Source organism: Apodemus sylvaticus, chromosome 21 (assembly GCF_947179515.1).
Source record: "Apodemus sylvaticus chromosome 21, mApoSyl1.1, whole genome shotgun sequence".
Taxonomy (NCBI): domain Eukaryota; kingdom Metazoa; phylum Chordata; class Mammalia; order Rodentia; family Muridae; genus Apodemus; species Apodemus sylvaticus.
In genome coordinates this window covers 36,206,568-36,233,566 of record NC_067492.1, presented here as the reverse complement: position 1 = coordinate 36,233,566, position 26,999 = coordinate 36,206,568, and the positions used below count along the sequence as shown (strand labels likewise).

General features: G+C 42.6%; 1 protein-coding gene across 1 annotated transcript in view; it reads left to right on the top strand.

Moving 5' to 3' along the window:
• The first annotated feature begins 1,247 nt into the window (after positions 1-1,247).
• Nup93 (nucleoporin 93) overlaps positions 1,248-26,999 on the top strand; it is a 99,386-nt gene continuing 73,634 nt past the window's right edge. Inside the window, exons 1-2 of the mRNA XM_052166512.1 lie at positions 1,248-1,360; positions 17,205-17,397. Coding sequence (XP_052022472.1) covers positions 17,219-17,397 — 179 coding nt within the window. The 5' untranslated portion in view covers positions 1,248-1,360; positions 17,205-17,218. The remainder of the gene's footprint in view (positions 1,361-17,204; positions 17,398-26,999) is intronic.

Sequence of the window (26,999 nt, the reverse complement as noted above, 5' to 3'; positions counted from 1 at the left end):
AATATATACCAGAAACACACACATGCAGGCAGAAAGAAGATCTACGCAGCTATAATGCTAATCATTGTGGGCTTCCTTGTATGTTAAGTGTATTTATGTTCCCTAAGCGTATCAGGTGAAGCTTACTAGAATATTTTATCAAGCAGGCATCTACCAAACTAGAATTATTGATGGTGACGGCTTTGCCTAGGCCTGTGTTCACATGCTCCTTATGATGTCAGGACGGTGACCTCCATTGAAAGATTAGACATGTTCGAGACTGTGCCTCTTTAACCATCCAAGGCTATTACAAGAGCTAAAGCAATGGCTTAGCACACTGCTCTTGCAAAGGACTCTGGGTTTGGTTCCTAGTACCTATGTCTCACAACAACCTGTAATAGTATTCTGGGGATCTGATAACCTCTTTTGGCCCCTCTGAGTACCAGGACACACACACACACACCTTAAGTTCATGAAGTTACATACAGATCCTCCCAGTTATGCCTGCTCCCCTTTTAAATTTAACTCAAAACTTTCTCTTATCCAGGTCTCTCCTCCCAGCAGTTGCTGAGATCTGCAGTTTGCCTGTCCCCGTTACTTTTCTCTGAAACTCCCAACAAAATTGTTTTCCTTCAGCATCTGTGGACAAATTTCTTTCACCCACTAGACTAAGAACCTTCAGAAGGGTTCCTGTATATCCCAGTGACACTCTTTGCTCTACTTCCTAACGCGGCCACACGCAGGTAGTCAGCCTCGCTTGCTTGTTGAGGCTGCCAAAACACAGGCTTTTCCCTTAAAAACTCCAAACATGTTTTTATCTTTCACTTTTTAGTTGGAATGTCATCTGAGAGAAGTCTTTTCTGGCCATCCAACCATTTTTCTTCAATTAGTTTGCTTTTCGGTTCTTAGCTCTCCTAATGCTCCTGCATTTGTTCACTATCTTTTCTTTCCCTGGACAAGGTGAGAACTGCTTGAGGTCAGGGATCTTGTCTGCTGTGGAAGTGACCGTGTCCCCCTGCACCTAGAACAGGCCCAGGCACTTTACTGGAGCTCTACAAGGAGTGGCTGAGCTTTCTCCCGCAGTGGGAACTGCGGAAATGCTTCTTCAAGTACAGTCAACTCCCAACCACGTGGGCGGGAGCAGGGCGGAGCTCCCTTGACTTACTAGTGATAGCTCCGCCTCCGGCTCCGCCCCACCCCGCCCCGTCCAGGTCTGTGTCCTCCTGCGGGTCTCCATAAAGTTCATTTGGCGGCGCAAAGCGCAGGGCCTTCTGGGAGCTGACCGCCTCAGCCAATCAGGAAGCGCGGGCGAGCGGCGCGAGAAGCAGCGGCGGCGTAGTGAAGTAGCCGGGAGCGGGCTGCGGGCAGGCGGCGGAGCCAGGTAAGGCGTGGGAGGTGTGGGCTGCCCTGATCCTGGGCCGGAGTTCGGGGCCTAGACTGGAAGCAGAGCCGCGAGCCCAGATCGAACCCCATCCCACATTCGTAGCCACGAGGCTCGCGCTTCCTTTCCTGCGGTAGCTGGGCATGCCGGCCGGCGGCGGCTCACCGAGTGCTGTGACTCGGCTCTTCTGAGCGTGGTCCTCCCCACTGGTGCGCTATCGCCACGCCCACCCACGGCTGCCGGGCGTCATCGGGCCTCGCTGCCCTCTATGGGTCGTGGGGGGCGTTCTTCTAGAGAATGGCTCTTCCGGGTGAAGGGAAGCCCAGCGAACCCCTGGCAACTCTTGTCTCCTTTTACGGATAGCCCAACAGGATGCTAATGGTTGCCACTCCGGTTGTCTCACCTGTTTCTGGGTACCTTGTATCTTATTCTGTAAAGGATGCCCATGAATATTGGGTCCCTTTTGAAAGAAAATCACTGCATGCCGGGAATGGTGTCGCTGTCAAAGCGAGTTGAAGCCAGCCTGGTCTACATTAGACCCTGCCCCACCCCGACCTCCCTAGATGACTTTCAGCACAAGCAAAGGTCAGCGCTTTCGTAATACAAGTAATAATAATAATAGTAATAATAATAGTAATAACAATAATAATATAAACTCTGTAGTGAACTTTAAGGCTTTCTATTTTTAAATAATGGGACCCACACTCTCAGTGTCTGCCACATCTCCCCCTTCCCCCTCTCCTACTTGGCATGCTTTGACTTCAGGGCTTTGTTCTTGTGGTTGGATGTTTTGCCTGCTCTCTTTCTCGGAGTCTTTACTAGAGGGGCATTAGAGTGTAAACCTTTCCTCACTCCTTGTCTTCACTGCTTTAATTTTTTTTAATTTTTTAGCATTTAGGTTTTATTTGGCCTTTGTATTGATTGTCTTCCCCCCTGTAGAACATGAGCGCCTACCTAGTAAGTACCTAGGTCTGGCATACCATAAAGTAGGTGTGCAATAAATATCAAATGAATCAATATTACTGATATCATTATAGGCTTGTGAATGTGGTGGTGAATGAGACACGCTTGTTTCTTGGGAAGACATCACACACATAAACAATGAACATAAATATAGAAACCATGAGATATAAACCGTTGGAGCTGTGGTGAGCTTGGGTGTTCTCTCTCTCTCTCTCTCTCTCTCTCATGTATGTTTTTTATGTATGTGGATGTTTCTATGGAGGCCATAAGAGTGTCTGATTTCCTGGAGCTAGAGTAACAGACTAAATCAGACTAAACAGAGTAAATCACTGATGTGGGTGCTGGGAACTGAATTGGGGTCCTCTAAAGAGCTGTGAATTTTCTTTCTTCTTTTTTTAAAAGACATATATATTTTTGGGGGGGGGGTTGGATTTGGTTTTTTTCGAGACAGGGTTTCTCTGTATAGCCCTGGCTGTCCTGGAACTCACTCTATAGACCAGGCTGGCCTCGAACTCAGAAATCCACCTACCTCTGCCTCCCAGACTGCTGGGGTTACAGGCGTGCGCCATCACCGCCCGGCAGACTTATATATTTTATATATGTGAATACACTGTCACTGTCTTCAGACACACAAGAAGAGGTCCTCAGATCCTATTACAGATGGTTTTGAGCCACCATGTGGTTGTTGGGATTTGAACTGGAAGAGCAGTCAGTGCTCTTAACCACTGAGCCATCTCTCCAGCCCCGCTGTAAATTTTCTTAACTGCTGAGCCATGTAAGGTAGATAGTTGCATTTAGAGGTGTGTGTGTGTGTGTGTGTGTGTCAGAGTAAAGATCAGGAAGAGGACCCTGTGAATCTGTTTCTGGTCACTGGTCATTTTAATTAGCAAACATGTTTTTAATTCTATTATGTGCCAGGCTTGCTAGAGGCTCAGGATTTAGAGTTAAATATCTGTGACCTTCCCCTACAGGAATTGGGAAGACGTGGTCACAATTGCTCCACTAGGGAAGAGCATCTAGAAGGTTGAGAATAGTTAGGGAGGGCCTTTGGGTAGGTTAGAGCTGCCCTCTGATGGTACATGGTAGTATGTATAGAAGCTCCCTATGTCTGCAGTGGGGATGCAGATGCTTGTGTACTTGACATGTACAGGAGAGCAACATGGAGGGAGGGGATTGCAAGGCTTCCTAAGGAGTGGAGAACTGTTGGAACAGCTGAGGAAGGTGGTAAGAGTTGATGGTGGTGCGTGACACTGTTCCCAGAGCACCTCATGTAGCTGTGTCACAACCTAAGAGTGAAGGTGCCGCTGATGGGTCTAGAGTGTAAAGCAGGAGGCATTTTTGAATGGCCACAGGGAGAGTAGGTTAGAAGAAATGGCACATTTTAGACTGTTGAGGTAACCAGGAGGAAGGCACGAGGGTCAGAGCAGAGGGGAAAGGTGAGGGCATGACCTGTCATGAGGTATGAGAAGAAAACTTGGAGATAGACTGGGCTCAGGGGAGAGGGAGGCAGGTGGTTTCTGGTTAAATTGATTGCTATGGAGACCCAAGGTGAGGAACTAGAATTGTTGCTAGCACCCACAGATCAGTCAGGAGTGATAGTGGTAGAACAAACACAAATGGATTCATATAGGTATTTATGTATTCTAAGAATAAATTAACTCATAGCAGGTATCATGACAGGCACTTGGGAGGAGCAGGGAACAAGGAGGGGCTTCTCACTAGGTTCAACCCCTTATAGGTCCTATCATCTCAGAACATTGCCACATTGGAGCCAAAGCCCCTAGCCCAATGAAGTCTTGGATAGCATGATTCAACCATATGTAAATCATAGTACTAGGTTGTGACTTGAATTGTCCTTAATGCTATTTACTCAGTGGTTACAATGTGGCAGGGGGAGGTTTAGTTAAAGTTTTCAAAGATGTGTCACAGAGGGAGTAATTATCATGCTGAGAGTCTCACAATACAAAGATGAAATAGCTGTTTGAAGCTTGGTGGGTGTTTTCGTTTGGGAAAAATGTAACTCCAGACCTAGCTAGGGCATGTACAGGGATGGTCATGGATGGTAAATCTGATGACCAGATGCAGAAAGTCAGAAGCAGTCTTCACTGGAATCCTGGGAGTGGGGCCTAGAGGAGTTCTTAGCAAGAGCATCATATGGAAAGTGAAGTGAGAAAAAAGAGTAGGGTAACAGGAGGTAGTGGCTAGAGGGACACAGACTACACCTATGTATAATAGATAGACTACACCTGTGTATAGTAGATAGACTACACCTGTGTATAGTAGATAGACTACACCTGTGTATAGTAGATAGACTACACCTGTGTATAGTAGATAGACTACACCTGTGTATAGTAGATAGACTACACCTGTGTATAGTAGATAGACTACACCTGTGTATAGTAGATAGACTACACCTGTGTATAGTAGATAGCCTACACCTATGTATACCTACACCTGTGTATAGTAGATAGACTACACCTGTGTATAGTAGATAGCCTACACCTGTGTATAGTAGATAGCCTACACCTGTGTATAGTAGATAGCCTACACCTGTGTATAGTAGATAGCCTACACCTATGTATACCTACACCTATGTATAGTATATAGACTACACCTATGTATACCTGACCCACAAGGTGCAAGGGGAGAAACAACTCCCTCCTGCAGGTTGTCTTCTGACTTCCACACTCACACTATGACACACACCCCTCCCCACAAATGAAGTATTAATAAGTTATGGGTATTACAGTGTCGGAGTTAGCAGAGTGAGGATTGCTCATGAGGTAACTGTCCAAGGTCAGGTGCAGATAAAGAAGAAAAGCGTGAGTTAGCACCTGAGAGGCACAAACCTGGCTACACAGGAGTGGACGGGGTTGCTGGCAGTGGTGCTTAGAAAACTTCAGTCTGACACATAGTAGGTTGACAATGATGAGGGATGTATACTGGCAGCATCTGAAATCCTGCAAGGGGCAGGCGTGAATGTGAGGGTCATTGAGAATTAGTTAGGGGCAGTGAGCAGGTGTGAAATTGGGAATTTAGGGCCAGTATTTCTTGCTGTTGTCTGTTTCTTATTAACTCTCTAAGAGCTGTTAAAGTATGTGGCTCAGTAATTTTTTTTTAAACATGTTTCTCATGCCGGTATTCAGTGTATATTGAGATAGAGAGAATTTCCCATTACCCTTACATCCTTATTAGGTCAAGTTACCGTAACAAAAACCACAGATTGAGTGGTTTAAATAGAAATTTGAGCTGGATTTGATGCTTGTAATCCCAGCATTCTTGAAGCAGAGGCAGGGTTATATTTTCTAGTAAGGCCATTTAGCTATATAAAAAGTTTTGTCAGAACAAAACAAAACATAATATACAAAGAGGCAAAAAAAAAAAAAAAAAGAAGAAAAGAAAAAAGAAAAAGAAAAAAAAAGCCCAACACAACTCTCCTTCCTGAAATTTCTTATCTTACTGCTTTGGAAATTGGAAGTTTGTTAATGGCTGCCATCTTGCTCTTTCTGTGTGCACGTGGTCTCCTTGACATAAACCTCAGACTGTGAGCTCTCTAGCATGATTTCATAGAATGCCACTGGTTCCACATTCGAACCCCCACCATTTATCAATTTATTTCAAACTCACTGCCTTCCAAAGGCCTCATTTTCTTATGCCATCCTTTGTCGGATAGGTCTTCATATGAATTTTAAGGACCACAGTTGAATGCACAGGACCCAGAAAAGTGTGCCCTGCTCACACTGAGTTGGTGCTCCCTCTGAGCCCCTAGTGGTAGCCCCCCCCCCCCCCGTTTTAAGTCTAGGCTATAGTTTGATCTTTCCTATTGCTGTATGATATACTAGGGTATGCATACTACCTTAAAAAAAAGATAATTTTGTGTATACAGTGATTTTTAAATTTTTTGAGGGGGGAAGGATCTTATATTGTTGTTTGGGTCTAGTAAAATCTATATTTGCTTTCCTGATATTTTTCCAGGGTCATAGTGCCTCTAATTGAAACTTACTGTGCTAAATAGCTGCTTTTGGGGGGGGGGGTTGGGTTTTGGGTTTTGAGTTTTGGATTTTTTTTCAAGACAGGGTTTCTCTGTATAGCCCTGGCTGCCCTGGAACTCACTCTGTAGACCAGGCTGGCCTTGAACTCAGAAATCCGCCAACCTCTGCCTCCCAGAGTGCTGGGATTACAGGCGTGTGCCACCACCACCCGGCTATTTTATTGTTTTTAATGTGTATAAAGGGGGGTATATGCACATGAATGCAAGTGCTCAGAGTCTGAGGTATCAGATCCCCGGGGCTGGGGTTATAGGCAGTTGTAAGCCATCTGATGTGGATGCTGGGAATTGAACTCAGATTCTCAGGAAAAGCAGTATGTATTCTTTTTAAAGATTTATTTATTTTTTTTATTTATACGAGTACACTGCAGGTGTCTTCAGACACACGTTAGAAGAGTGCGTCGGAGCCACCATGTGGTTGCTGGGAATTGAACTCAGGACCTCTGGCAGAGCAGTCAGTGCTCTTAACTGCTGAGCCATCTCTCTAGCCCCAGTGTATTCTTAACCACTGAGCCAGTCTCTCCAGCCTCAGGGCCTGTTCTTAATTAGTGATTAATGTGGTGTGAGAGCCCAGCCCATTGTTGGTATAACGCCTGGGCTAGTGGTCATGGTTTCTATAAGAAAGCAGGGGGAGCAAGCCATGGGAAGCAAGCCAGTAAGCAGCACTCTCTCATCTGCATCAGCTCCTGCCTCCAGCTTCCTGCCCTGCTTGAGTTACTGTCCTGACTTCCTTGGATGATGAACTATGGTGTTGATACATACATACTTTGAGGCATATATACATACATACATACATACATACATACATACCCTTTGTTTGATCACAGCAATAGTAACCTAAGACACTTGTCTTGGTTTACAGGAGAGTTTCTCAGCTTAGAAACTTTAATATTTTGGATCAACTAATTCTTTGTTGAAGGTTATGCTTTGTGTTTTAGATGTTTAGCAGAGACCCTGGCTTCCACTCGCTATGCAGCAATAATGTGTATCTTCTGCCCCAAATTGTAATATCCAAGAGTATCTCAGAATATTGACACACTTGGCCCCAAGGAGTCAAAGTCACCCCTAGTTTTGAACCAGAACATAGAGAAAAGACTCAGAGTCAGAAGCTTTTTACACTGCTTGGTGGCCTCTCTATGCCAGCTACCAGGTGGAGCCTGCTGGGGTTGCAGGTGACAGCACTAGGCCGGCTCTTCAGCTTGGCGCCGAGGATCCTAGCTCAGGCCCACATGGTCCTGGAGCGGCACGTTCTCTATCAGTCAGTCTGTTCCCTAGTCCCAGATGTCTTTCTGACAGTGTTCACCTTGATGTCTGTCTGTGCACCATGTGTATACGGTAGCCGTGGAGGCCGGTACGGGACATGAGACAGTCTATTAAAAGGGCTGTAGGAGGGCTGGAGAGATGGCTCTGTGGTTAAGGGCACTGACTGCTCTTCCAGAGATCCTGAATTCAGTTCCCAGCAACTACATGGTGACTCACAACCATCTGCAGTGGAATCAGATGCCCTCTTCTGGTGTGTCTGAAGAGGGTGACAATGTACTCACATACATTAAATAAATAAATAAATAAATTAAATAAATAAATAAATAAATAAATAAATCTTTTAAAAAGTGCTGAGGAGCTGGGCGTAGTGGCTCATGCCTTTAATCCCAGCTCTCAGGAGACAAAGGCAGGTGGATCTCTGTGAGTTTGAGTCAACTTGGTCTACAAAGCAAGTCTAGGATAGCCAGAGCTACAAGGAAGAAAATTGTTTCAAAAAAAAAAAAGTGCTGAGGAATAAAACTAGGACACTGCTTGTTAGCTAGGGAGTTGCATCCCCAACCTTTCTTTTAGTTTTTTTTCTAGAGAGTAGATACACTTGTTTGCTTGCATATTATCTATGGCTGTTCTCAAAATACAGTGACTATACTGAGTTGTGGCAGTCTGGCCAAAAGCTTGATATAGTTATGCCCCCCTGCTCAGGAGACAGACCTGAGAGGGTCTCCAAGGCCTTCCATGCTTCCCTTTGATCCTCAGGTTTTGAGGCTCTGAAGACTCGGGTCTCTGGAAAGTGTTCTGGGAGTAACAGCTTTGAGACAAGAGAACCACAGAGTTGTAGCCATGTCTGGATGGCCCAGTGGTCATTTTTGCTTTTGAGAAAGTGCCATGAGGTCTAGGTTGGCCTCAAACTGTAGTTATATTAGTTACTCTTCTGGCTGCTGGGATAAAATACTATGATAAAAGCAGTGTACGGGGAGAAGGTGTGTTTTGGCTCAAAACTTGACAGTCAGTGGTGGGGAAAGGCACGATGGCAGGACCCCAGGGCCAGCCATCTGCTGTCAGGAAGAGTAATGAATACTGTACTACGCTGGTTTTCTCCTTTTTTATTTAGTGCAGGGTCTCAGTCCATGGAAATGTGTCACCTGTATTTAGGTTGGGTCTTCCTACTTAATTAGCACAGTGTAGGTAGTCCTTCACTGCCTTGCCCAGACACTAACCTAATCTAGATGATCCCTCAAGGTATGTCTGGAAACTCGCATCCTGGATGACCATACATCCTTTCAAGTTGATAATCAATAGCCAAGGGTGCTTTTGAATTCCTTATCCAGCTGTTTCCAAATGCTTGGATTATAGGCATGTGCCAACAATGCAGTAGTAGTCTTTAAAGAACGTAGTGAACCTCCAATTTGGAAGTTGTCACAAGACCTGTTAAGTAAAAAGAATTCTACTTGTGGATGGTGCTTAAAAGCAAAAGGAAAAACCAATGAGCTAGTAATACCAGGAACAGGTGAGTACATTTTAATATAATAAGCAGGAAAATCATAAGAGGCCACTTAGAATGCCGAAGGGGCCATTTTATGAAGACACTGACTTAGAGTGGTTTAGAAGTGCTCAGTAGTTGGAGTTTTTAGGTATCTATTCTTTTCTGGCTTGATTGAATGTTTAACATGGTTACCTTAAGAATAGAAATGACCAATTTGTTGGTTGCCGATTTGTCCTTTTGATGGTGTCCTTTGCCGTACAGAAACTTTGTAATTTTATGAGGTCCCATTTGTCAATTCTTGATCTTAGAGCATATGCTATTGGTGTTCTGTTCAGAAACTTTCTCCCTATACCAATGTCCTCAATGATCTTCCCCAGTTTCTTTTCTATTAGCTTCAGAGTGTCTGGCTTTATGTGGAGGTCCTTGATCCATTTGGATTTGAGCTTAGTACAAGGAGACAAGGATGGATCAATTCGCATTCTTCTGCATGCTGACCTCCAGTTGAACCAGCACCATTTGTTGAAAAGGCTATCTTTTTTCCATTGGATGTTTTCAGCCCCTTTGTCAAGGATCAAGTGGCCATAGGTGTGTGGGTTCATTTCTGGATCTTCAATCCTGTTCCATTGATCTGCCTGCTGGTCACTGTACCAATACCATGCAGTTTTTAACACTATTGCTCTGTAGTATTGCTTGAGGTCAGGGATACTGATTCCCCCAGAATTTCTTTTGTTGCTGAGAATAGTTTTAGTTATCCTGGGTTTTTTGTTATTCCAGATGAATTTGAGAATTGCTCTCTCTAACTCTGTGAAGAATTGAGTTGGGATTTTGATGGGTATTGTATTGAATCTGTATATTGCTTTTGGCAAAATGGCCATTTTAACTATATTGATCCTGCCGATACATGAGCATGGGAGGTTTTCCCATTTTTTGAGGTCTTCTTCACCAATCCTACATCAGATAGAGGGCTAATATCCAATATATATAAAGAACTCAAGAAGTTAGACTCCAGAAAACGAAACAACCCTATTAAAAAATGGGGTACAGAGTTAAACAAAGAATTCTCACCTGAAGAACTTTGGATGGCAGAGAAACACCTTAAAAAATGCTCAACTTCATTAGTCATTAGGGAAATGCAAATCAAAACAACCCTGAGATTTCACCTTACACCAGTCAGAATGGCTAAGATTAAAAATTCAGGAGACAGCAGGTGTTGGCGAAGATGTGGACAAAGAGGAACACTCCTCCACTGCTGGTGGGGTTGCAAATTGGTACAACCACTCTGGAAATCAGTCTGGCGGTTCCTCAGAGAACTGGGCACCTCACTTTTGGAAGATCCTGCTATACCACTCCTGGGCATATACTCAGAGGACTCCCCAGCATGTAATAAGGATACATGCTCTACTATGTTCATAGCAGCTCTATTTATAATTGCCAGATGCTGGAAAGAACCCAGGTATCCCTCAACAGAAGAGTGGATGCAAAAAATGTGATATATCTACACAATGGAGTACTATTCAGCCATTAGAAACAATGAATTCATGAAATTCTTAGGCAAATGGATGGAGCTAGAGAACATCATACTAAGTGAGGTAACCCAGACTCAAAAGGTGAATCATGGTATGCACTCACTAATAAGTGGATATTAACCTAGAAAACTGGAATACCCAAAACATAATCCACACATCAAATGAGGTACAAGAAGAACGGAGGAGTGGCCCCTTGTTCTGAAAAGACTCAGTGAAGCAGTATAGAGCAAAATCAGAACAGGGAAGTGGGAAGGGTTGGGGGGGAAAACAGGGGGAGGGAAGGGGACTGATGGGACTTTCGGGGAGTGGGGGTCCAGAAAAGGGGAAATCATTTGAAATGTAAATAAATATATCAATAAATTAAAAAAAAAGCATAAAATGAAAAAAAAAAAGAATAGAAATGACCATGTTTTTTTTTATAATTAAGACACATGCTTTAGCCCGGTGGTGATGGTGGCAAACACCTTTAGGATGAAAATTAAAAGTGACAGTTTTTTCCTAACCCATTTAGCTCCCAAAATAATTGAGATGGAGACCCGTAGATTTATTCAACAAGCTTTAAGCACAATAACCGAGTAGATATTCTTAACCCTTTATGCTGTCTAGCTACTTCTCAGCCATCGCCCTGAGTTACTTGCATTTAGTCTCTCCTTGGCTTGCTCTTCTGTAGCTGTTTGTCTTCATGGAGAACTCCTTTGGCAACTCCTCATGCCCAACCTCATGACAATCAGCTTCTTCCTCCGCCTTGTGGCCTTTCTTCTCCTGGACCCTCACCTGCCTCTTTGTACCTTGATCTTTCTACCTTGATCTTCTCCCTCAGACCCCTGGCTGGGATTGAACACCCAGCCTTTCTATCCTCTGCCAAGTCATTGGCTATTCAGCCTTTTATTAGCCAGAGATAATTGGGGAGCATTCTTTACACCACACTGACCTAGGGGCACAGAAATCAGCATTTAACTGTACAGTTCACAAGATCAACTCCCAGTACAAGCCTTTAGTCCCAGGAGAGGCAGGTGGATCTCTGAGTTCAAGGTCAACTTGGTCTATAGAATGAGTTTCAGGACAGCCAAGGCTACACAGAGAAACCCTGTTTCAGAAAACCAAAACCAAGAACCCACAAAACCCTTCTCATGTTTTAATAGCAGCTGAAGTGAAATTATCTGATGTATTTTCATGATCTTTATAATGAGTTCATTTTACTATATATGCAACTGTAGGGATTGTTTTAGTTACTTTCCTGTTTGTTGTAACCAAATAACCTGGCAAGAAACAGTTTAAAGGAGAAAGAGTTCATTCTGTGTCCTGGCAAATTTTATGTTAGTTTGCCACAAGCTAGAGTCATTGGAGGGGAAGGAAATGTCTCCATAAGATCAAGCTATAAGGTATTTTCTTAGTGATTGATAGGGGAGGACCCATTCCATTGTGGGTAGTGCCATCTCTGGGCTGGTTGTCCTAGGTTCTGTAAGAAAGCAGTCTGAGTAAACCATAGAGAGCAAAAGCACCCCTCCATGGCCTCTGTATAAGCTCCTGCGTCTGGGTTCCTGCTCAGTTTGAGATCATGTCCTGGTTTCCTTCAGTGATTTACAGTGACCTGGAAGTGTAAGCCAAACCCTCCTCAACCTGCGTTTGATCATGGCGTATCATCACAACACTAGAAGCCCCAACTAAGATGTTGGCTCCCGTTGAAAGGGCTGAATTCCATCTTAGGCTAAAGGAGCATTGCAGTCACAGCCAGGAAATGAGCAAAGAGAAGTGAGGCTGGATTGTAAAACCTCAAGGCTTTGTCCTCAGTGAAGGTCTTCACCTGCTGAAAGTGCACAGTGTTCTCTAACTAGGGCCACCAACCAGGGACCTAGTGTTCAAACACATGGGTCTTTATTGGAAGCATTTTACATTCAAACCCCAAGTATTTGCATCCGCCTCATTTGAGAATGTTAATGTGCACCCTGTGGGGGCTATGCTGTTTAGACATTGAATGACAGGTGAATGCATAGCAGAATGAAGAAACAGGAGAAAATGTGGACATCAGTTATTTTCTTTAATTTTCTCAGCGTCTACCAACCCACCAGCACCTCTAACTCTCAAGGCTCAAAGAATATATTCCAAAGATCTGAGAGGGATACCAGGGAACTCTAGGCTTTTGAGTTCAAGAGTAGTGCAGACAAAGCGCTTCTCATTTTTTATTATTAAAGCAAGCAAGGCAGGAGGTGACACTTATAGTTAGCTTAAGCAAGTACAAGAACCATGGGGTACCTCTGGTGGTAGGCCTTACCATCTGTGGTCATGTGAAAAAAGCCAAAACTATTCCTCTAAGGCCGTTGCCTTTCCCAAAGAGATAATGTGAACATGCTGGAGTAGGTTGTTTTTAAGTGCATTTATTTATCACAGTTTGTGTGATTTTTTTTTTTTTTTAAAGAAGGCTACCTTCTGGGAAGAACATTCTGCACTGTAGCTTATCTGTAGTTCACAGTTAATTTAGAGCTTTCTTACAAAGTTTCCCAAGTATATTCTATGTGGGGGAAGAGATCTATATCGTGGGATCATCTCAGTAAGAACATAGTTTTTTTTCCTTTTTGAGAGGGAGTCTTAGAGTAACCCTGGTGGCCTAGAACTCACTGTGTACCAGCCTAGTCTCAGAGATCTGTCTGTATCAGTTTCAGGAGTTCTGGGCTAAAGGTTTGTGCCACAAAACTCAAAATGCTTTTTTTTTTTTTTTTTTTTTTTTTGGTAGACAGAGTCACAGTAGTAGAAGCCTGTTCTGGCATTGTACTCTCAGTCCTGCCTCGGCCTCCTAGGTGCTGGATTATAGGTACACCTTGCCACGTTAGTCCTGACAATTTTAATTTTAGTAGCTTTAAAGATCTGTCTATCTGTCCGTCCATCCATCCATCCATTCATCCATCCATCCATCCATCCATCTCTCCATCCAGTTTTTTTGTTTTGTTTTGATTTGATTTGTTTTGAGACCGGGTTTCTCTGTGTAGCCCTGTCCTGGAACTCACTCTGTAGACCAGGCTGACATCAGGGATCCACCTGCCTCCTGAGCGCAGGGACTAAAGGCTTGCGCCACCACACCTGGCACAATTTATTTATTTGATTTAGGTATACATGTCTGTATCTGTGTGTGTGTGTGTGTGTGTGTGTGTGTGTGTGTGTGTGTGTATGTGAGAGTGCCCATGTGGGCCAGAAGAGGGTGTCAGATTTCCTGGAGCTCGAGTTACAGGCAGTTGTTAGCTGCCCAACATGAGTGCTGGGAACCAAACTCAGATCCTCTCCAAGAGCAGTAAGTTCTCTTACTCTCAGAGCCATCTCTCCTGTCCCACGTGTTAACCTAGTGTCTTATAGCTTGGCCTCAAAGGCAGTTTGAAGTTCAGCTGAAACTGGGGAGGAGCGCTCCAGTAGTAGAGATGAAGTGAAAGGTTAGGTTAGGGCAGGAATGTGCCTCTCCCCGAGAGCCAGCAAGGAAGCCCTGAGGGGGTCACAGCCCTAGGTGGAAAGGGAGCCCTGTTGCAGATGGGTCTGGGTAGTAAGGGTAGGTAGAGCCCCACCTGGAGAGTACCACTGTACCAGAGGTTTAAGCCCAAGGGTAGGATCTGAATTTAAAAGGCTCACTGCTTGCTGGTTGGGAATAGACTGGCGCAGGCAGGGACTGGAGGATGTTAGCACTGCCATCCTCATCCTCCCACAGGCAATGACATCCAGGTATAGCCTGAATGTATTGGATTTAAAATGTATATATAATTTTCTAGGAACTTTAGTTTTAAAACTTACAGTGTATATGATTTTTGTTAAAGATTAAAGTCATTTTATGTTTTTATGTTTACTTTGAGAGGATCTATTTTCATTTTAACCTTGTGACCTGCCTTTAAAGTTAATGCCCTTGAATGCTCATTTCAAAATGTCCTTATCTTCCAGCTGTGGATTTAGAGTGACAATGATGACCCCCACATATATCCTTCTGTAACTGAGGATAATTATGTAGTAAAGTAACTTTTTAAGTATAGAGCTAGAACAGTGGGATTTCCTGTGTGTAGACAAAACCATGGGCTTAAAACAAAGAAGGAAAGAATAATTAAGATCTGCAGTTCAGCCAGAGGAGTCAAGCTTGAATCTCCACACCCACCTCAGGCAGCTCACAACTAACCTGAAACTCAAGCCCCAGAGAATCTGATGCCCTCTTCTGACACCTGTGGACACCCATACCCACATCGTGTACTCTCAGACACATGAGCATCCACATCAAAATGAAATTTATAAAACCTTTAAAATTGAACTGCCGTTTATAAGGAATTGTCTACCTTATTTTTGGTACAGTGTCTTACATTATATTATAGACTAGCCTAGAATTCAGCTTTGTATTCCTAGGCTGGCCTCAAATTTGGGGCAATCCTGCCTCAGCCCGCTGAGTACTGGGGTTACAGTTGAGAGTTACAATGCTCTTATAAATATTTTTCTTTTTAGTAATAAACTTGTTTGTAATCTTCTAACATTATAATGTTGCAGATTTATTTTTTATTTTATGTGTATGAGCATTTATCCTGCATGTAAGTGCACCATATCAATGCAGTGCCCATGGAGAGAAGAACATGTTGGATACCATGGAACTAGAGTGATAGGCAATTGTGAGCTGCCTTTGTGGGTTCTGGGATCTAAACTCTTGAGTGCTCTCTAAGAATAACAAATGTTCTTAATCACAGAGCCACCTCTCCAGTTCCTTAAAGATTTATTCATATATGTATATGTATGTGTGCCATATATTTTTGGGTGCCCTTGGGGGCCAGAAGAGAGTATCAGATCCTCTGGAACTAGAATACAAGCAATTGTGAGCTGCCTGGCATGAGTACTAAAAAACAAACTGGGTCCTCTGTAAGATTAGCAAGTGTTCTTAACTGCCGAGTCACCTCTCCAGCCCTTAACTATTTTTATGATGTTAATACAATTTACCTTCTGTTAATTTAATAGTGGTAGGAGTTAAAAATATTCACTTCATCAAGAACCTTGTAGAAGGATGGTATAGTGTTTATATTCAAGATTTATAAATGTGTATTAGCTCGTATATTAGCTCGCTCAATTTTTCTTTTTTTCCTCCTCCTTCTTCTCCTCCTCCTCCGTGTGTGTGTGTGTGTGTGTGTGTGTGTGTGTGTGTGTGTGTGTGTGTGTTTCAAGACAGGATTTTTTTGTGTAGCCCTGGCTGTCCAAGAACTGACACTATAGACCAGGTTGGCGTATGCCACCATGCATGGCAAATAGCGCTTTTTTTAAAAAGTAAAATCTTTTTATTTTATGTGTGTTTTACCTATATCATCTGTGTACCACATGCATTCAATGCCCTCAGGCCAGAAGAGCGTGTCAGATCTCCTGCAACTGGAGTTATAGTTGGTTGTGAACTGACATGTGGATGTTGGGAATTAAACCCAGGATCTCTGTAAGAGCAGTCAATGCTCTTAACCACTGAACCATCTGCCTCTCCAACTCCTGATTTTTTTTTTTAAACATTTATTTAAACAGTAAGTGTATGTGTGCTTATATGTATGTGTAGAGTCATGCCACGCCACATGTGGAGGTCAGAGGAAAACTTGCCAGAGTTGGTTTTGGAGTCAATTTTCTTTCCATCATATGGGCTTCAGGATTGAATATTGGTCACAATGGCAAATGTTCCCCCTGTGAGTTTAGCCAAACCAGTGGCCTTACTAACTGTGTTCATGGTCTAAAAGATATGTGTTATTTATATAAATATAATTACTGTTAGTAGTTGCCGTAACAAGTCGGATGTCATATATAATGAGACCTTCAGTAAACTTATAAGAATGTAAATGGAGTCCAGGGTGTGAATAATAAAGATGAATGTTTTCTATGTTCAAGAAGACATGGTTGTGTTAGAATAAAGCGAGACTGGGGTTAGGTAGAAGACACTTAGCATTTCTCTGATCTCAGTTCAGCCAGATCACTGCAGAGCATATGCTGGGTACATAACTGAGTTCTGTGGTCTAGAGTTACCATGAAAATCCTGATGGAAGGCCTTAGGCTGCAGCAGTGCCTTTATCTTCTTTTCTTTGGGGCATATTTCAAGACAGGGTCTCACTGTGTAGCCCTGGCTGCCCTGGATCTCACTCTATTGACCAGGCTAACCTCAAACTCACAGAGATCTCTTTGCCTTGGGAATGTTGGGATTCAAGGCATGTACCATCATGGCCCCACAGCAATCCCTTCTTAATGGGGGCATTCTTCAGGTGGAGTGGTGCCACAATGGCTTTCATTTCCTTATCCAGATTGGATCTGCAGAAAAGACTGGGATTCTAGCCTGTGGCTTAATATGCTTGCATTTGTTCTGGTGGTGAAATCAATCTTGGGACTGTCAGTATTCACAGAAATGATCTGTTCACAGTCTGACTCATTTTCTGTCAGGCCTGTTCTTGGGCTATATTCAGGAACAGATCCTGCTTGTTGATGAACTGTCCCCGGTTCAGTTTACAAAAAGTCCTGGAGTTTTATCATCTTGTAACAGATTGAAGCAGAGATGAAGCCTCCCTCCCCCTTGACTTGGGTCTTTTTTCTTTCATGTAGCATCTGCATCTCCAATGGATACTGAGGGGTTTGGTGAGCTCCTTCAGCAAGCTGAACAGCTTGCTGCTGAGACTGAAGGCATCTCTGAGCTTCCACATGTAGAACGAAATTTACAGGAGATCCAGCAAGCTGGTGAGCGCCTGCGTTCCCGTACCCTCACACGCACATCCCAGGAGACAGCAGATGTCAAGGCGTGAGTACTGGTGGGGATGTGCTGTTGGACTGAGTAGTTTGGGGGCAGATCACCTTCTTCTATGACAGTCACAAGCCAGATAAAGTCAGGGCTTCAGAGTTATAAATAGATCAGCAAACTTTGCTTTGTTTCTTTGCCTCTAGGTTTTTAGAGTTCCAGCCTATTATTTGTCTGACCAAGCTGAGAACCCATATCATAGGATGGGGGGGCTCTGTTTATGGTTTCTGCTTGGGTTTGTGGGCTATTGAGTCATAAATGGCCCTTGTAAGTGTATTAGTAGATATGGGTCATACACATAAGTGCTGCCAAAGCCAGAAAGCACTCAGCAGTGAACAGAGATTTTAAGGGTAATTGGAAAAAATTGATGAATGGTCAGTAAGGAGAAGCCATCCAAGTAAGGAGTGATTCTGTCTGCTTATTGTCAGTGACCTCAGAGGCTGCCTCTGAAAGGCCTTGAAATAAAGTGTTCTCCGGCTGATTGTAGAAACAGGAAGGTGGGTGAGCCCCAGGAGAACAAGGCTTTGTGGAAAAACGCTGATTAACAGGGCCACACAACCTTAGCAGGATCCTTACAGAGGATCTTGGGTAAAACACAAACCCAACAAAAAAGTCTTAAACCAAACTGTTTTCTGTGAAAAATATAATTGAATAGTTATTTACTGTCTATCAGAAACTTCCTTATACATCAAGTCTTTTTGCTTAATCATCACAGCCATCATCAAGACAGTGATCCGTATATTCTAAATGAAGAATAAAGGTTCAGAGAAGGGCTGGTACCTTTTTCAGATTATACAGCAGGCGAATGCTGAGCCAAGATTCAAACCCAGTAGGGCTGACTCCAGCACTCATGGCTCTGTATCTCTCGAAGGGTCCTGGAGAGAGGGGTGAAGGGAGGTCTGCTTCTGAGATTTTGTTGGGTCCAGAAAGTCACTAGGATTCTGTGTAATTCAGGAAAATGTCTAGCTAGTCTTCATTCTGTGAACTTGAGAAAGACTGGTGTTAATTTGAGGCATTGTCTGTTTCAGGTACTTGGTAAATGTTAAAATAGTGGGAAGGCTGCATTCCGTTTCTAAGTGATCATGAAAACTGAGCATTTAGTTGCCCTGTGCAGTCAATAGTATGCTATGGACAACCCTTGGTTGTCTTGGAACTTGTTCTATGGACCATAGAGATCAGCTTGCCTCTGCCTCTCAAGTGCTGGGTTAAAAGGGGTTTGCTATACTGCTTGGATCTTGTTTTTGTCTTTTTAAACTATCCAGACTTGTAGCAAAATGCTGCCAGTAGCTAACCTACACTGGCCCCCAACACCCCGTAGATATTTCTGCTCACTTGCCTCCTTGTAGGCCCCACACTTCTGTTTCTGGCTGCCGACAGTTTCCTTGATTTTAAGCAGACAGCTTCTGCCTGTGCAAGGATGCCGAAGGAGCAAAAGCCCGTGGATACCCGCTGAGTTGCTATAGTTATAATTTAATTGCTTCAGCTTTACAGCCCATTAAGAGCAAAAAGGGAAGATGTTTTCTTGGTAACAATTATCAGTCATATTCTGTTTCTTGTAAATTTCCATTCTTCCCATCTCTTCTACCTTAAGTTCATTATTTTAGGGAGGCTGGGAATTGGAACATTGAAAGAATGGATATAGGGTGGGGCAGGTGCTTAAAAAGAAACCAGAGGGCTGATGACTGTATTTTTCCATCTTCTTGATAGGCAGAGACACAGAGTATGATGTGGATATTTTAGTATATGCTGGATGAGGGCAGAGAAGAGAACTGAATAGGATTTTGTGAAATTTTTGTCTTTTAATTTTTAAAAAGTTATTCTATGTGTATAGGTGTTTTGCCTGTACCACATGCATTTTTATTTTTAAGGGAACAGATTTTTAGTTTTTCAAGATAGGGTTTCTCTATGTAGCCCTGGCTATCCTGGAACACACTCTGTAGACCAGGCTGTCCTTGAACTCAGAAATCTGCCTGCCTCTACATACATCCCAAGTGCTGGGATTAAAGGTATGTGGCACCACTGCCCAACTGATTTTTTTTTTTTTAATGGAATCTTCTTGTTCCCAGCTGGCCTAAAACATGCTACTCTCCTGCCTTGGCCTACTGAGTAGCTACAGTTACTGGTATATGCCAGCACTTCTAGCTGTAGGGAACAAATCTGACAGCAATTTTACATATGTGTATTTGATCTTTTAAAATTTTGGATTTTTTTTTCCACCACACATAAAGAGTATGCCTGGCAAAACACCTATACACATAAAATAGGGCTTTGTAGACTGTGGCCCAGGAGCCCGCTGCCTACACATCTTACAGGAATGTAGCCACATATACTTGTTTTATATATAGATAGACTGTGTAACTTTGTGTGTGTGTGTGTGTGTGTGTGTGTGTGTGTGTAACAGAGCTGAGTGATTGCCACAAATTATATGGTAAACTGCAAACTGAAACATTTCTTACAGAAAAATCTCACAAACTCTTTGTGTAATACAGTATATGTGTATATTCTCATTAAAATACAGAATATTATCAGTGTCTGTGATTGTCCATCATTACTTGTCTGCCCACATTTCTCAGCAGAAGTAGGTCAGTGGATTTTTCCATTAAAACAAGCCAAACAACCTAGAGATGTACAAAGAAAAAGATAGTGATCACTTTCTTACCCTAACTTTATCTTCCAAGGTAACTATTATTAATAACTTGTGTAATCTTTTATACTTTTCTCCATATCATATGAAGCATATCTAACATAGTTGGGCCAAAGCTACATAGTAAATAATCATTTGCTTTGATAATTTTACTAAGCTGTCTTTTTAGCCACTGTGTGTTTGTCTGGTACAGTGTCATCATTTAATTGAAGTCAACCCTGTGAAAGCAATGTCGTCTCCACTTTCTAAGTAAGGACGTCAGGTAGTAAGTGGACAACTAGAGTCAAATTCAGCTTGGTTAATAAAAATCCCTTTGGGTGAGGACCGGAGAGATGGCTCAGCAGTTAAGAGTTCTTCAAGAGGACCTGAGTTCAATTCTCAGCATCTACATGTACATACAACTGTCTGTAACTTCAGGTCCGGCAGATCCAACACTCTCTCACACAGACAGCAAAACACCAGTGCATATAAAACAAAAATAAATAAATTAAAAAAAAATTCCTTTTGGTATTTGCCATAAGCTCTCTCTGTCTCTGTGTCTGTCTGTCTCTGTCTCTCTCTTTTCCTCCTCCTCCTCCTCCTCCTCCTCCTTCTTCTTCTTCTTCTTCTTTTTTTTTTTTTTTTTTTGGTTTTTTTGAGACATGGTTTCTCTGTATAGCCCTGGCTGTCCTGGAACTCACTCTGTAGACCATAGACCAGGCTGGCCTCGAACTCAGAAAGAAATCTGCCTGCCTTTGCCTCCCAAGTGCTGGGATTAAAGGCTTGCACTACCACTGCCCAGCTTGAATTCTTTTCTTTTTCTTTCTTCTTTTTGCTAAATCTTGTATGTACTGGGAACAACTTTTGTGTCTTCTACTCATTTGGGTCTCTGGAATATGACTCCAGCTTCTGTGGCTTTGTGATTGTGGGGATTGTTTATCTGTCTAGACTGTTAGGATTTGGGCTGATAGAAGGCATGGGTCTTAAGAGCTGAATGTTGGGTTAGAGGTGTAGCTTCCTGGTAGAACTGCCCATCGTGGGAACAGTTTCTAGTATAACCATCCCTACCTAAGTCCATGGCTGCTGTAGATCTTTCTCGCTTCCTCCCTCTTCCTTACCAGCATTTCTGCATAGCCAACACATAAGCTATGTGATTTAGTTCTTGTAGATGCCCTTGCTCCTCTAATCCCAGGAGTTACGCTATTTATGTTGCCCAGGCTAGCCTGGAACTAAATATGTAATCCAAGCTTGCCTGGAATTCTTGCCCTCTTATTTTAGCCTCTCCAGTGCTGGGATTGCAAGTGTGAGCTGCCAGCCCCAGCTCAAGAGCTGATTTTTCAATTCTGGAGTTTTTTATTCTAGTATATGTCAAAGTCATTTGGATACTGAATGTACTTTCACATGTTACTGGTGAAGATGTAGTGCTGTCAGACTTAAGTAGGAAATAGCTATGAAAATTGACCTAGTAATTCTGTTCCTAGAGATCCATCCCAAAGATGTGGATCTCAGAAACATGAACTGTCAGTGCATAAAGCTTCATTGTGGCATTATTTGACATAGCAAAAGTAGGAAATCACGTGTCTGTCTTTAGGATACTAGCTGAATAGATGTGCCAGGTTTGTATACTTGGATACTTTCCAGTAGTACCAAGGAATAATCATATATACTGCCATGGAGTGACTCCAGGACAGATTATTAAGTAAACATTTCAAGGTAGGGATAGTGTCTAAAGTACAGTACTGAAATGTACTTCAGTAGTAGAGTGCATGGCTAGCATGTGAAAGGTCCTGCATTGGTCCCTAGCACAGCAACATCAACCACAAAAGGGTTGGCGGGTAGGTGCATGGTGCTTTTCCTTCTATTTAAGAAAGCAGATAAAAGACATCCTATGTTCGTGGCTTGAGAGAGTTAATATTAAGGTATCACCCATGTTGTTCTAAACAGTCAACAAAAACGATTAAAATCCCAGCATCCAAGCCTGGAGAGACGGTCCAGTGGTTAAGAGCACTGACTGCTCTTTTGAGGACCTGGTTCAATTCCCAATAACCACATGGTAACTCACAACCATCTGTTAATTGCATTTTCAGAGAATATAATGTTCCCTTTTGCCTACAAGGACACCACACATTCACAAGGTACACAAACATGCATGCAAGCAAAATACACATACACATTGAAAAAAATAGACATTAAACAAAAAAGTTAGAAAAAATATTCAGCTTTCCAACTGGCCTCTTTGTTGAAATTGAGAGATTGACCTTAATTTTAGATATTGGATTTAAGAGCTTATATTTAGATATAAGAGCTTTTGCATAGCTAAACTATTTTTTAAATGAATATGGGTGTTTTGTCTGCATGTATGTCTGTGTACCATGTACATGCCTGATGCTCATGGAATTGAATCAGGTCCTTTGGAATAGCAGCCAGTGCTCTTACCCATGGAGCCATCTCGCCAGCCCCCAAAATAATCTTTAAAAGACAGAAAAACAAAGCCGAACCATTTCTCTTTAGCCTTTTACAATTTATTCATAAAAAGACAATTTTAAAATGGTATAAGAATCATTGCCCAGTAAGTGGAAAAATGTTCAGTGTCATTAGCTATCAGAGAAATATATGTCACAGCCACGTTGTGATAACACTTCATACCTTCCAGGATTGCTCTGATCAAAAAGACATGTAATAGTGTTGGTGAGGATGTGCAAAAGGTTGGAATGAACCTGGGTGAGTCTTCTTTCATGCACTGTTGGTAGGAATGTAAAGTGGTTCCGCCTTTTTGGTACATAGTCCGGAGTTCTTCAAAAGGGTAACTACAGTTACCATATAACCTAGAGATTTTGTTTTTAGGATGTGTTGCATCCAAGAGATGCAAACACATGTTACACAGAACTTGTCCATGAGTTTCAATGGCAGGTGTCCACTAGCTGATGAACATGGGCAGTAAATGTGGCATAGTCATGTAATGGAATATGATTTGGCCAGAAAGGGCATTAAACATGATTTAACATATGTTCTCCATGGATAACCCTAAAAGTGTGTATGTATGTATCTATCTATCTATATCTATATATATATATGTAAAAGAAATGGTTACAAAAGATCACATATTGTATGGTTCTGTTTATGAGTGATGCCCTGAGTAGGCAAATCTGTAGGAAAAAAGTAAGTGGGGAAATGGGAGCTGATTACTGAAGAGTAGAGGTTTTCTTTGGGACGCAATGGAAATGTTCTAAAGTTGGTTGTGGTAATGGCTGGATGACTCTTGAGTGTACCTAAGAATCACCACAGAATATTATTCTTTGAATGGATAGATTGCACAATAAACAAGTGATACAAATGCATGTATGTATGTACTTGCTGATTAAAAAAAGGAAATGCTTTAAAAATACTTAAGATTTGTCTTAATTGAGCAGGGTTAAGGCAGACAGGAAAATGACTATCATCAAGGCAGTTTTTTATTCCCAGATTGCCTAGATACAGGTTGATACACCGTGTAGCCCACCCAAGTGAGTATTGGAATTGTCTGGGAGCCAGCTGGTGGTAATGTTGAAGGGCCTGATACAAAATGCCATAATCTTACATGTTGAAACCTTGAAATCCAAAGCTCCACAAACTGTAATTGTGGAGGTCAGAAAGGCTGCTGGATGGAGGGTACAAAGCTGGGCTCTGCAGAAAGGATTGGTGGTGATAGAAACATCACCTAAAAAGTCACTGCTTATCAGCATGCACATTCCTTCTAGCTGATGAGAGTCCAGGAGGTTTTAATAAATGAAAGCCACATTTGTCTGAAGAACCTAGCAGCTACTAATTGCCTCAAAAATAATCACATGCATGGTGTGATGAAAGGTACTCAGACAATGGTGCTAGTTTGATTGCTAGTATTATTTCTGCCAAATTTGCGCTTTTATATGACTGTGGCACAGATTGGATTTATATCTGTGTACCCAGATCAGCACAGAAGCATGGAAGATATAATAGGGGATGCTTATGTTGATATATATCACAGAATACATTTAAAAAACAAGCAGAAAAAAAAGGTTATCTATCATGCTGCTTTATATGATTGCAGTTATAAAGCTGCAGTACACGACTTCACTCCAGAGGTAGGTGAATCTCAGAGTTTGAGGTCAGCCTGGTCTGCTGAATGAGTTTTGGGACAGCCAGGGCTACACAGAGAAACCCTGTCTCAAACAAACAACAAACATAGCTGGGTACACCAACTGCCAATTGTAATGATACATGAGTAAAAGGCTTTTATTGGGTATTTGTGGACTGAACTCAGGGCTTTACATCCTTATAAATTTTGCCCTTTTTACCTATTTATGAAGATGGTTTTCTCTTATAGCTTTTGTTCTTGTAGTTTGTCTTAGTCACTGTTTTAGTGCTATGAAGAGATCCCATGACCAATGCAATCCTCTCCTCTCTCACTCCTAAGAGGTTTTCTGTGCAGCCTTGGTTACCCCAAAACTTGCCTCTGCCTCTCACGAGTGCTGGGATTCAAGGTATACACCACCACACTCAACCCAACAAAGCAACTCTTTTATAAAAGAGAACATTTAACTGGAGGCTGGCTTATAGTTTACTTGTCATCACCATGGGAGCATCAAAACACCAGAGAAGCAGCTGAGAGCTTTACATTCATGATCTCAAAGGCAGGCAGAGGGAAAGGCTGGGCAGCATGAGCTTCTGAAACCTCAGAGCCCCCCAGTGACACATTTCCTCCACTAGGGCCACACCTCCTAATCCTTCTCAAACAGTGCCATCCCATAATAACTAAGCATTCAGTATGAGCCTGTAGGAGCTGGCTGGCCTTCCTTCCTTCCTTCCTTCCTTCCTTCCTTCCTTCCTTCCTTCCTTCCTTCCTTCCTTCCCTCCCTCCCTTTCCTTCCCTTCCTTCCTCCTTCTGTCCTTCCTTCCTTCCTTCCTTCCTTCCTTCCTTCCTTCCTTCCTTCCTTCCTTCCTTCCTTCCTTCCCTCCTTCCCTCCTTCCCTCCTTCCCTCCTTCTCTCCCTCCCTCCTTCCTTCTCTCTTTCTCTCTTCCTTCCTTCCTTCCTTCCTTCCTTCCTTCCTTCCTTCCTTCCTTCCTTCCTTCCTTCCTTCCTTCTTTTTTTCTTTCGACAGAGTTTCTCTGTGTTGCCCTGGCTGTCCTAGAACTCACTCTGTAGACCAGGCTGGCCTCAAACTCAGAAATCTGCCTGCCTCTGCCTCCCAAGTGCTGGGATTAAAGGTGTGTGCCACCACTGCCTGGTTTATGGGGACCTTTCTTATTCAATCTACCCACATAGTGGTAGTATATTTGTTCATACTTGTGAAAACATTTGAATATAGCCTATCCATAATATTTTGTAAAGCCACCCATGGGTGTTCTCATGCTGTTATGTGTTTAAGAGACAAACTAGCTGGGTGTGATGGGGCATGCTTTTAGTTTCAGCAGAGGCAGGCAGGTATCCTCATTCTTCACAGTGACTTCTAGGGCACCCTAAGCTACAGACCAAAATTTTACACCTGCACATATACTCATGCACACACTCACATATGCATTCATGTGCAGATGGGGGGTTGAGATGGGACTTGAAATGTAGCTTGTTGGTAGAACACTTGCTTGGTATCTCAGAACCCTAGGTTTGTTTCAGGACAGCCAGGGCTATATAACAGAGAGACCCTATCTTAAGAAGCAAAACAACAGCAGCAAAACCTGCTGTGTTCAATACTTATTCACATACCCCACAGACAAATAAATGCCGTTTGTGCTTGTTTTGACACAGGGTCTCATTTAGCCTTGGCTGACCTCAGGCTCTGTGAAGGGGCCAACCTTAGGCTCTGTGTCTACGTCCCAAATGCTGGGATTATGGGTGTGTACCTCTTTGTCATTATGTCTGACTCTAATATATCTTGTAAATTTTTAAAATTATTTTTTCTAGAATTATATTTTTGTATTTTGATCTTTTGAGATTTTGCCATTCAAGGTTATGGTTATATAGGATTGTGTCTTTTGGGGTTATAGCCCAAACCCAGTCAAGAGTCAGATAGAGCAAGGGCAGGGGTTTTCATTGTGGTTTCTGTAGAAGGATGGTAAATATGGTTGAATTAGTTAGGGTGGGGAGTTCTTGTAGGCTCTGAGGCACAGGGGCTGTCTCTAGTTATCTGGTACCTGGCTTTGGCAGGGTTGGGAAAGAAATATTGTGGCTCTGATCACCTGTAAAAATCTGAAGGAGATGATTGGATTGTGGGGTCTGGATTGATTGTTTTCTTAGGGTTGCTGTTGCAGTGAGACGATACTGTGATGGTGGCAGAGTGTAAAAGGAGGAACCATTGATTTAGGGCAGGCATGGCACAGGAGCTGTGACAGGACTTACATCCAGATCTGAAGGCAGCAGGCAGAAGGAGCCTGGGTTTCCTATGGGTTTTTGAAACCTTAAAGCCCATCCTCCAACAAGGCCACACCTCCTAATCCTTCCCAAACAGTGACTGGGGTGCAAGCATTCAAATATGTGAGCCTGTGGGGACTGTTCTCATTCAAGCCACCACAGTTGTGGGTAAGAAAGATTCTCCTGCAGTGGAGCTTTGGTACCTTTGGGGACTAGAGTTCCTTGAGGGAGACAGTCCTACAGTGCCAGCAGAGCCCTTATGTCAAAGCATCAAACACAAGAAATATAGGTATGACTAATGTAGAAAGCAAACACATAAAATGTTTCTAATGAAAAAGAGGGAGGAATATGGTGAAGATGACAGGGACCCTTTAATGGACTTGACTTCCGAGTGGTATGTAAATATTTGGCATATTTATCAAATAAAGCTTAAGTTGAAAAAATTCCTAAAATGGAAAATAAAACAAACTAAATGCCTATCAGTTGATGATACTATTCTTATATTATATTTTAATATGTTATTTAATATTTAATATGTTGTTACTGGCAGAAAGCTATTACTGTTTTCTGGAGACTTACATATTGTATAGGTCAAAATACATTATTAGTTATGGCAGT